Genomic DNA, 11,402 nt, shown 5'->3' on the forward strand with positions numbered 1-11,402 from the left:
AAATAAATAAATCACAAAGATGAAAAGCACAGCATAGAGAATAAAGTCAATAATATTGTAATAACATCATACAGGACAGATGATGACCACACTTATCAAGGTGAGCATTGAAAATGTATAGAATTTTCAAATCAATATGTTGCACACCTGAAATTACTATAAGATTACATGTTAATTATGCTTCAATAAAAAACTGGGGTGCCTGGGTGGCTCAGTCAGTTGAATGTCTGACTCTTGATTTCAGCCCAGGGTCATGATCCCAGAGTTGTGGGATTGAGCCCCACATTGGGTTTGGAGCTGAGTGTGGAGCCTTCTTAATATTCCAAGCACATTCTGCCTCAGGGCTTTTGCACTTTGCTGGTCCCTTTGCCTAGAACTTCTGTCTGCCACAGATCCCCATCACTTCCTCAGGCATCCATCAGTTCCTCATCATCTTTTTACCAACACTCTCTGATCACCCATGAAATCAGAGGGACTTATTCTCAGTTTGCCTCTTCCCCTCTCCTGTGATAGATGCTGTGATGTGTCACTCAGGTTCCTCTTCACTGATCCATTTGTTGCCCCAGCTGTTGGTAGTGCAGTCAGCGGACAGCCAGCTCTCAGCACCTTCAGGCATCACCTCAGTTAGAGAGAACTGACCTTTGGCCCAAGCAGGTAGAGAAGACACTAGTACGTTGCATTAAAACTCCGTGATACCCACCTGTGCTCACTGATGGCTTTTGCTTTCCATTAAAGGAAAATGGTAAGTAGGGATGGTTTACAGATGAGTCTGTCTGATACATTGGCATCAGCTAGAGGTAGATGATCCCGTTCAAGAGTGGCCCTGACACACGGCAGAGAAGGAAGACCTTCTGTGCACAGAACTCGAGCCGTACCTATTGTCCACTTCCTTTGGGTGGAAAGATGGCCTGAGTTACAGATCTACACAGTCATATTGGTAGTTGGGTTGGCCAACAGGTTGGAGACTATGGAAAAAGAATTGGTGACAAGGAAATTTGGGGAAGAGATGTGTGGACATTCGCCTTGTAACGACACTTGAGTATGAATGAGTATGACGGTATTTGGTCCTGTGAGCATGTCCTCAAGAGACTAACCATTGTACAGGGGCTGTTGTTAATCAGGTGGGCAAGACACCCTTGCTGTTTCTGTTGGTCTGCTTCTCTTCCCAGCCAGCCCCATGCTTGTTCAAACACACCATGGTGTCAGAGACTGGAAAGATGGCCATCAAGGTATTTCTTCCTCCTTTGGCCCGTTTTCACAGACAGTAGCAGCTACTTTCCATGGCTATAGAATATGCTAGATGCAACCCCCCCCCCCCGACCCTGACCCCAAGTTCTGCCTGCTTTCATTGGGCTGCAGTAACTCTTTTTCTATCCCTTGTCTGAAGGGGTGCTAACAGCTTTTCACTGTTACTGGTCTCTGGCTGCCTCAGTGGCCCTGGTGTACGTATCCTTAATGCTTTCACAGCCCTGCAAATGACCCTCCCATTAAAGTCTCTTGAACCATCCAGGGAGATTTTGTCTCCTGCCTGGACACCCAGGGATTCCCTGGGTTTTATTTTCCTCTTAGAGGACTTACCACCTTCTGACATACTACAGGATTACTTCCTTGTGGATTCACTGTCCGCTTCCCAACACGAGGTGGTCAGAAAACTCCGTGAGGGTGAGTAGTCTCTCTCTGTCATTCAGCGCTGTGTTCCTCACACATAGATCCCTTCTTGGCTCATGATAGCTGAGCAATAAATAATGGTTGAGAAATAAATGACAGAATCAATGAATGACATTTCTGGACATTCTGGAAACATTAAGCTCCACATCTGAGGATGTTTGCTAGTCTTTAGGTGGATGGTTGGCCAATGATCACTGTTTACAGCCGCATAGAAACTACACCCGGAACATCCTTATGATGGCGTGGAAGAGGCAAATAATTCTGCTAGCGCACCTGATCGTGGATTACCACCGTCATCCACATCTACTTAAACAGAAAGACTGCCATGAACTATTACAGGAGACCCAGATAGTTACCCTTTCGTAAAGGACCTTGTACTGCTGTGAGGCTTGCCATCAAATACAGGTGTGAATTGTCCAACCACAGCAGTGGCCACACTTGAACAAGGGAACTGAAGAACTTGTATGTTGACTAAGCCAACCTTGGCAAGTAGACATTATACCACTCATAATATTTTCAGCCTCCCAACGTAGGTGGGTCCTCTAAAAGAATGCTCATTAGAAATTTCCTCATTCTTAATTTCAAAGAACATTCTATTAAAAAAAAAACACACCTCCATCCCAAGTGGCACTGTCAGGGGAACGAAGTAAAAATGCGAGGTATATTCACACACCGAATGAGTAATCTCCAACTTCACACAACAATATGGATAAATCTTCAGCAAAACAGTAACAACTTTGTGAATCTATTTTTTTCATAACATTTATTTATTTTTGAGAGACAGAGCATGGGTGGGGGAGGGGCAGAGAGGGAGACACAGAATCTGAAACAGGCTCCAGGCTCCGAGCTGTCAGCACAGAGCCCGACGTGGGGCTCAAACTCACAAACCGCTAAATCCTGACCTGAGCTGAAGTCGGACACTCAACCAACTGAGCTACCCAGGTGCCCCAAGATGGCCACCTTTAAAGGCATTTATTAAATAAACTTTTTTATAACAATAAAATTATATAAATATTATAAAAATATATTTATATTTATACTTATAAATATAAAATAATAAAATATTAATATATCTATTTTTTTAAGTTTATTTATTTATTTTGAGAGAGAGAGAGAGAGAAAATGAGCATGGGAGGGGCAGAGAGAGACGAGAGAGAAGATCCCAAGCAGGCTGCACACTGTCAGCACAGAGCCCAGCTGGGCACTTGAACTCACGAACCGTGAGATTGTGACCTGAGCTGAAACCAAGAGTCAGATGCTTAACCCCACTGAGCTAACCAGGTGCCCTTAGGGCATCATTATGACTGGTCTTCTGGTTTCTGGAGGTTTGAATGCTTGAACTGGTTCTTAGCTTTTGATGTGTCTTCATTTCTAATCCTATCACGTTCCCTTATGTAATTAAGATATTTCACATTTGGGATAAATTCTTACTATTCTTTTTTTAAGACTTCATTTATTCTTTTTTATAAATTTGTTTATTTATTTTTGAGAGGGAGAGAGGGACAGAGTGCAAGCAGGGGAGGGGCAGGGAGAGAGGGAGACACAGAATCCCAAGCAGGCTCCAGGCTCCAAGCTGTCAGCCCAGAGCCCGACTTGGGGCTGGAACCCATGAACCGTGAGATCATGACCTGATCAAGCCTGATCTAGTCAGACGCTTAACCAACTGAGCCACCCAGGCGCCCCCAAGACTTTATTTTTAAGTAATGTCTACGCCCAACACAGGGCTTGAATCCACGACCTTGAGATCGAGAGTCATGCACTCCATCGACTGAACCAGCCAGGCACCCCAAATTCTTAGCGTTCTTCTTAATCATTCCAGAGGATAATAGTTATCTTCTTGGACATAGTATCTTAGTCAGTCCTCCCAAGAGCCCTGCAAGATGACTATGTTACGCCCACTTTATAGATAAGGAAGCTAAGGCCCAGGGAGGTGAAAGAGTTTGACTAGGAAGAAACACCCCCACCCTCTGTTCAGGTCACACCTACCAGGGGTTCATTCTGCAACAGGCTCCATTCTTCTTAACATTCTTCTATGCTTTTCATCACCTGATCCAAGGGTTACAGGAACAGAGCACAGGGATGTTTGCCTGAAAATCCCAGGTCCCGATCCCTAATGCCCAGCCCCGAACAGCAGAGGAAACCCATAACAGACAAGCCAGAGAGCTTTAAAAGCCCTGGCAAGAGCTCTGAAATCAGACCCGGCCAGCATGTGTCCCTGAATATCAGAATAGACACTATATTTACTCTGAAAAGCCCTTCAGTGTGCTGAGAGCTATAAATAGTCATTAGGGCCCAAGCAAGTGGCCTTAACACAAGGATTTCCTTCCAAAAATGCAGGCCCATTTTAATTAAATTTGTAACTAACCTTTGGGAGGGCAGGCCCCGGATTCCGTTTGCTTTTGGACACACCGTGAGTAATTTCCTATTCATTGAGCATTTGGGGATTAACATGGTTGCTTGGGTGTTTAGCTCAGAAGGAGTCCTCCGGGAGCTTGCACAGAGCCCGTCTCCCTGGAGAAGACACGTGGGTGCATGGCGAGTGCACCTGTAGCCTTGGGCCGCCTCCCTGCTCCGGGGGGGTCTCATCAGAGTCTCTTTGCAAAGCCAAGTCCTTTCCCTGCCCCCCACTGCCCCCAGAACAAGATGGGAGTCACGGCTGTGTTTATCCTGCCTCTGCTGCTCCTGGGAATCAGTGGCCTTCTCTTCATCTACCAAGAGGTGTCCCGGCTGTGGTCAAAGTCAGCCGTCCAGAACAAAGTGGTGGTGCTCACTGATGCCATCTCAGGACTGGGCAAGGGTAAGCCAGCTCTGTCCCCACTGCGCCCATTCCTGACGTGAAGGACGAGAGGTGGCAGGATGGTGTGTGGCCATCTGCTAGGTGGGGGGCGGGGGAAATTGAGGCTGTGTCCTCTCCCAGGGTCCGTGGCTAACCAGCGAGTGTCTTCTCTTTTGGGGGCTATAGCTCCCTGTGCCCGAGAAACAAGGGGATTGGGAGAGCTGGGTTGGTTGCAAACTCACAGCCTGGGAGAGCTGGGTTGCAAACTCACAGCCTCAGGGCCAAAACTGATCAGCAGATGTCACTTGTTTTTGCGTTCATGGGGTTCCAGAAAATTTGAAATGCAAAGCCCTTGGATGGGGCGGCATATCAACTATGAGCCCAGACTTGGGTGCTGGGTGAAGTTCCAGGCTCTGTCACCTACTAGCTGGTGATTGCACTGCTCTGCTTTGGATTTCTCATCCAGGAAAGTGAGGACACTGGTAATGTCTACCTCACAGGGTTGTTGGCATGAATGAATGAATTCCTTGATGGAAAGCACATAGAAGCCATCAGGTGACCGTGACGGTCATAACGATGAGCAAATTCAGGCAGAGTGTGCCCAATGTGCTACACACCCCACCGATCCCCGCTGTATCGCAGTCAGGCTGATGACCTCAACCATATTACCTCCTGGCCTTGAAGGCAGTTAGGTTTGTGACCCCTGATTTGGACGGTCTCAGGGCGCTTTTCTGCTGGTGGCATCTGTGACATGAGGGTAATAACTGTCCTTAGGTTTGTAAGACTCTGACCCTATCACTCCTAGCAATGTTTGTGTAGCCGCGTTTGGGATAATTTGGGCATCATTTTTGCTCTTGTTTGTGTTGTTTTTAATCAAGCATAGAACCCACATTGACAAACATCCATTAAGTCACTCAACAGGTATCCAAGGAGTCCATTATGTGCTGGGTATTGAGATGAACACTGTCCCTACTTTGAAGATGGGTTCTGTTCCAGGGGGTGATTGCCCCAGGCTCACCATGTGACATAAAAAACAAAGCATGGGGGCGCCTGGGTGACTCAGTCAGTTAAGCGCCCGACTTCAGCCCTAGTCATGGTCTCTTGCTTCGTGGGTTTGAACCCCGTATCAGGCTCTGTGCTGACAGCTCGGAGCCTGGAGCCTGCTTCGGATCCTCTGTCCTCCTCTTTCTCTGCCCCTCCCCTGCTCACGATCCATATCTCTCAAAAATAAGTAAACATTAAAAAAAAAATAAACCAAGCATGAGGCGGGTAAACTGGCCCTCCATGGGGCCCAGAAGCAATTCCCGAGGAGAACATTTTGCTGCATTAGACTCCATGCTCAAAACGGAGGAGGGATACAAGCTCCAGCTTCTACAGGGACAAGTCAGAGCACACACATTTGTCAATGAGATCAGATACAAGATGATGGGGACCAGTTGTTGCCCTGGGGAAATGGAACAGAAACACTCACCTAGAGACAGTCAGAGTCCGTGTTGGGGCAAACCTGTCCTTCAAACAGAATATGTCCACATAGCATCAGGCCAGTCGCCAACAAGAGACCCCTTCATCAGGAAGTCTTCCTTGCCCCCTGATCTTTCTTCTTGGGTGCTCCCCAAGGAACCAGCCTCTGGGCTCCCATGGCTCCTCATATGAACACCCCGCTATTCCCACACTCCTCACGCTGTGCCCTACACATGTCCTTCTCAGCTGATCGGCCAGACCCAAGCTCCCTTATGGTGGAACCTGTGTGTGTTCCTAACCCCAGTGTCCCAGCACCTAGATCAAAGCTTGGTGTATAATAAGCACTCAAAAAAAAAAGTTTATTTAATAACTGCCTTTAAAAGTGGCCATCTTGGGGCACCTGGGTGGCGCAGTCGGTTAAGCGTCCGACTTCAGCCAGGTCACGATCTCGCGGTCCGTGAGTTCGAGCCCCGCGTCAAGCTCTGGGCTGATGGCTCGGAGCCTGGAGCCTGTTTCCGATTCTGTGTCTCCCTCTCTCTCTGCCCCTCCCCAGTTCATGCTCTGTCTCTCTCTGTCCCAAAAATAAATAAAAAACGTTGAAAATAAATAAATAAATAAAAAATAAAAAAAATAAAAGTGGCCATCTTGGGGCACCTGGGTGGCTCAGTTGGTTAAGCGTCTGACTTCGGCTCAGGTCATGATCTCGCAGTTCATGGGTTTGAGGCCCATGTTGGGCTCTGTGCTGACAGCTCAGAGCCTGGAGTCTAATTCAGGTTCTGTGTCTCCTTCTCTCTCTCTCTCTGCCGGTCCCCTGGCTCATGCTGTCTCTCAAAAATAAATAAAACGTTGAAAAAAAATTAAAAAAAAAAAGTAACCACCTTACGGGAAAGCACTCATTTGGGTACAAGTATGTTGTCGTAGATTTGTCTTGTTGATTTCGGGCTAGATTCCAACATGATCAGAGAACATATTTTGTATGATTTCGATTCTTTTAAATTTGTTGAGGTGTGCTTTACCACCCAAGACATGGCCCATCTCCGTGAGCGATACGCGGGTGTTTGAAAACGGTGTGCATTCTGCCGTGGTTGGGAGGAGAGTCCCACAAAACGTCGATCAGACCCCGCTGGTTGGTTGAGAAGGCTGTTCAGTCCTGTATCCTCCTGAGTTTCTGTGTTATAAGACAGTGCCATACCATCGATTGCTGAGAGGTACCTTGTTTTGAGTCTCATTCGGGTTATAGTGACCCCGTGTTCAACTCAGGCACCCAGGAAATACATCTCGGGGCGGGGTGGTGGTGGTGGTGGAGGGAATGGCATTTTCAGAGGAATTTGGTCTAGTCTCTGCCCTAACATCGGTGTCCTCTTGTGCTGTGTCTTACCGGACCCGCCCTGGAAAGAAATGCAAAGCTGGAAGAAAAAAAAGCAAGTCCAAATATTTAGAAGTAACCCGAGAAGCTGGGTGTGCGTGGCCTCAAATAACACGCAGCTGACCGCAGCGGTTATGGGTTCAGACTGCTCTGCTTTTCAGGTCCGAGGCAACAAAAACGTGACGGGCCCTGAGCAGACAGTGCAGGCTTTACGTGGCCCACAGCACAGCCTCGATCCCCTGGGACCCGACCAAGCCCGGCAGGTAGCCCTGGAGAGTTGCAAGGACCCAGCGCCACGCTGTGGACCAGGGAAATCGGACGAAGATCAGGACATGTGAACCTGCCCCAAACCCCCACACGACTCAGCCAAGCTGGGAATCGGGTCACTTTGTGTGTGTGCATTTTTTTAATGTTTATTTATTTTTGAGAGAGTAAAAGAGAGCCTGGGTGGTGGAGGGACAGAGAGGGAGAGAGAGAGAGAATCCCAAGCAGGCTCTGCGCTGTCATCACAGAGCCTGACGCAGGGCTTGAACCCACAAACTGTGAGATCATGACCTGAGCTGAAATCAAGAGTCTGACTGAGCCACCCAGGCGCCTCATGGGTCACTTTGTACCCGCTGTGTCTTTGGCAAGAAGGACTCTCGAAATCCTCACACTCTCTGTGCCTCGAAGAGCTCGGCACCCTGTCTGTGTTTCAGCATCTCTGAGGCGTGCCCCAAACGTTTCCGAAACTGAGCCTGCTTGCCTGTCGGTCGACAGCCCGTTCCGACGGTCACAGACCACCCTTTGGCATTTTCATCTCCCTGAAATCAGAAAGCATCTCCACCCGGTGGCACCTTAGAGTCAAGGAGATGTGGAAGGAAAGGTGTGGCTCATATTTGCTGCGTGAAAAAGGAAAAGCCTGGAGAAACGTTGTGCTGAGCTGAGCTGATCCAGAATCGAAGCAAGAGAGCCTGAGCATAGCAGCACCTGCGTGGGCAGAAATGACTTGTTTGGAAGGATGCCTTCGGGCTCGCTGTTCTGCAGTGATGAATGCATCCCTGGGCTCCAGCCTCCACGGGCGCACCTGCGAGAGGCGAGGTTCCCGCACAGGAGAGTGGGTGGGTGATAGTGAGGGCCCCTGGCTGCCTCTCCCAAGGAGGTCAAGGTCACAGGCCCCTCACCTGCCCCCGTGCTCAGCTTGTAGATGTAGAGTGTGAGTGGGCGACAGAACCCTCCCCCCAGCCACATGCTCCTTTCTGGGAGGTGGGACAAGAGGTGGAGAACCGGGCGCCACCCCCCACCGCCCCGCCCCAGGCATGTCCCTGGCTTCACCGCTTACCTGCTGCGGGACTGTGGGTGAATCATTTCTACTCACTAAATGTCACCTCTCAGGTTTGCAAAACACGGCCATCGTGGCTGCCCCACGCGTGGGGGAGAGATGGACCCTTCCCCGTGGTCCCAACAACTCAAGGTGACATTGTCCACACAGTTATTTCTTGATTCAGGTTTCCATCAGTCAGAACTGCCCACCTCCTCCCCCTCCCCCTTGCCCGCTCTCAGCCACACCCAGCACACCTGTTTCTAGACCTCACTGGGACCTCCATCTGTCCTGCGTCCGTGCGTCTCTCCCGCTGAGACTGAAGGCTCCAGCACCGCAGCTGTCCTCCTCCAATACCAAAATCCCCCTGCCCACGTGCCCGCCGATCAAACCCCGGCCGGCCCCCTTCTCTGCACCGCACGCAACCCCGAAACCGCTTGGAGCCATTGCATTCCAGAAGCCAGTCTCCCGTGGGCACCCAGGGCGCCCAGGTATCCTCTGTCATGCTCGATCAGTCCAGGCTCACCGCTGTGTGGTGTAAAACGGGGCGATAAGAGGTACTGAGCACCGCTAGTGGGTGTTTGGCGATGCCCTTCCCAGGTCCCTGTACGTGGCCAGGCTCTGTGAGTGTTGGCTGCCCAGCTCACACACTTGCCCTCTGCCAGTGGACACTGCCTCCCTGGGGCCTTCCATGCCCTCTGCACCCAGCCCTGGAGGGAAGCTCGATCAGCACGCTGAGAAGACACGAGCGTATAAAAGGCCAGCCCCTTGCCTCCAGGTGGGACAGCTCAGCAGTGGGTTGTACCCTCCAGAACTTTCCTCGGATCCAGCCAAGACTACGCTTTACCTGAGACCTTACCTCCCGATGGATTTTTCTCTGACGGGCACTCCTGGCTGCCTGAGTCCCTGTCTCTGATTCTGTTTCTGGGAGACCCACGCAGGAGCCTTTCCCATATCTTTAGGTTAAGATCGGTCAAGGGCTTTGATCCTGGAGGACTAGGTGGATAGGGTCACCTTTCTGTCCAGCTTAGGGAACAATCTTCTCATAATCAGAACCATCCCACAAAGGACAGGCTATTTCACTCCACTCCAAGCTCCCCTTCACGGGAGGTAACCATGCTGAGGCCGGAAAGGGAAGATAAAAAATTCCAGCCCTGGGAGGAAGTTGAATGAAATGACCTCCAAAGGATTTCAATGGCCCATGGACTTTGGAATCCTTTGAAATCCTGAATTCGTAAGAGAGACGCTCATCATCAGTGGCTCCATCCACACAGTGCGCCCTGCCCTCTTTCCTTCTTCCCCACAGAGTGTGCTCGGGTGTTCCACGCTGGTGGGGCGAGGCTGGTGCTGTGTGGGAAGAACTGGGAGAGGCTAGAGACCCTGTATGATGCCCTGATCAGCGTGGCTGACCCCAGCAAGGTAAGGGCTTCTGGCAGCTGGCTTGGGGATGCCCTTGGGCACCCTTAACCTTCACTGGTTTTTTTTTGTTTGTTTTTTTGTTTTTTGGTTTTTGGGGTTTTTTTTAGCAGCTCTTTGACCAGGTGGATGAAATTTGGTGATTGCTTTGGGAGGAAGCGGTCTCACTAACCTTGACACAGGTTGTCTGCCACTCGTCTTGACCATTCTTGCCAAGGATTTGCTCACCCTCCCCACCCCCTGTTATATTTAAGCCAGAGTCCACGAGGACCCAGAAGCTAGAGCATGACAGCCGTATGGGAGTGATTATAAACTCTTAGGGCTGATTTTTCTAAATAAAATCTCAGGGGCACCCGGCTTGCTCAGTCTGCGGAGCGTGGGACTCCTGATCTTGGGGTTCTGAACTCGAGCCCCATGTTGGGTATAGAGATTACTTAAAAATAAAATCTTTAGGGGTGCCTGGGTGGCTCAGTCAGTGAAGCGTCCGACTTTGGCTTAGGTCATGATCTCAATTTGTGGGTTTGAGCCCTGCGTCGGTCAGGCTCTGTGCTGACAGCTGGGAGCCTGGAACCTGTTTCGGATTCTGTGTCTCCCTCTCTCTCTGCCCCTCCCCTGCTTGCGCTCTGTCTCTCTCAAAAATAAACATTAAAAACATAAAATCTTTAAAAAGGAAAATAATACCTCAAATGATATTTCTGTGAAAGAAATCAGGGAAGTGAAGTCACCTTCTAAGAAGCCACCGGGAGGTGAACACTTTCCAGGAGGCTGTGGTTTTCAAAGTATTTCTGGAGCACTGCCTTCAGTGCTCTCTTCATGGTTTGGGGTTTTTTTTGTTTTGTTTTGTGGGTTTTTTTTGTTTTTGTCTTTGTTTTTTGTTTCTTTGGATATTTTGGGGTTTTTTTGCCCTTGATACTGAATTACTTTTTGGAAAAAAACAAAAATAATTCAGAAAGAAGCCTGGCATTTGGGGGGATGGAACACACTGGACAACACAGCATCCAGTTCTGTTTTGGGGGATGTTACCAGGTGTTGAATTAAAAAGAGGTACTGACATCAATTGTGTGGAAAATACCCAGTGATGGTTTCTTTACTGCAGGACTTTTCAGAACCTTTTATATGCTACCGTGCATCGTGTATCCCCAAGAACAACATATAATAAATAGTCTGTGTTTCCCAAACAAATTTGACCAAGGAACCCTCTCTTCAGGACTAATGTTTGTCAAACACAGGGATCGGGGTCGCATTTATCACATGATATCATCAATTTTCCAACCTGTTCCCTGCTCTCCAGCACGAGAGTCTTTTTTTTTTTTTAATGTTTATTTTTTTTTATTTTTTTATTTTTTTTTAATTTTTTTTTTCAACATGTTTTATTTATTTTTGGGACAGAGAGAGACAGAGCATGAACGGGGGAG

The 11,402-nt window shown here is 48.9% G+C and overlaps 1 protein-coding gene across 1 annotated transcript; it reads left to right on the forward strand.

Annotated features, from left to right (window-relative positions):
* The first annotated feature begins 3,968 nt into the window (after positions 1-3,968).
* On the forward strand, positions 3,969-10,045 carry DHRS7C (dehydrogenase/reductase 7C). Its single transcript, XM_049638108.1, has 3 exons — positions 3,969-4,078; positions 4,306-4,465; positions 9,878-10,045. The coding sequence occupies exons 2-3, from the start codon at positions 4,312-4,314 to the stop codon at positions 10,036-10,038; spliced, it is 315 nt and encodes a 104-aa protein (XP_049494065.1). The 5' UTR covers positions 3,969-4,078; positions 4,306-4,311; the 3' UTR covers positions 10,039-10,045.
* Positions 10,046-11,402: the final 1,357 nt, after the last annotated feature.

This window comes from Panthera uncia, chromosome E1 (assembly GCF_023721935.1).
Source record: "Panthera uncia isolate 11264 chromosome E1, Puncia_PCG_1.0, whole genome shotgun sequence".
Classification (NCBI taxonomy): Eukaryota; Metazoa; Chordata; class Mammalia; order Carnivora; family Felidae; genus Panthera; species Panthera uncia.

Excerpts from the sequence above, each read along its gene's own strand:
- DHRS7C (XM_049638108.1), top strand. The coding sequence starts at position 4,312 with ATGGGAGTCACGGCTGTGTTTATCCTGCCTCTGCTGCTCCTGGGAATC. Across the intron at positions 4,466-9,877 it reads CATCTCAGGACTGGGCAAGG|AGTGTGCTCGGGTGTTCCAC; the intron begins GTAAGCCAGCTC and ends TCTTCCCCACAG.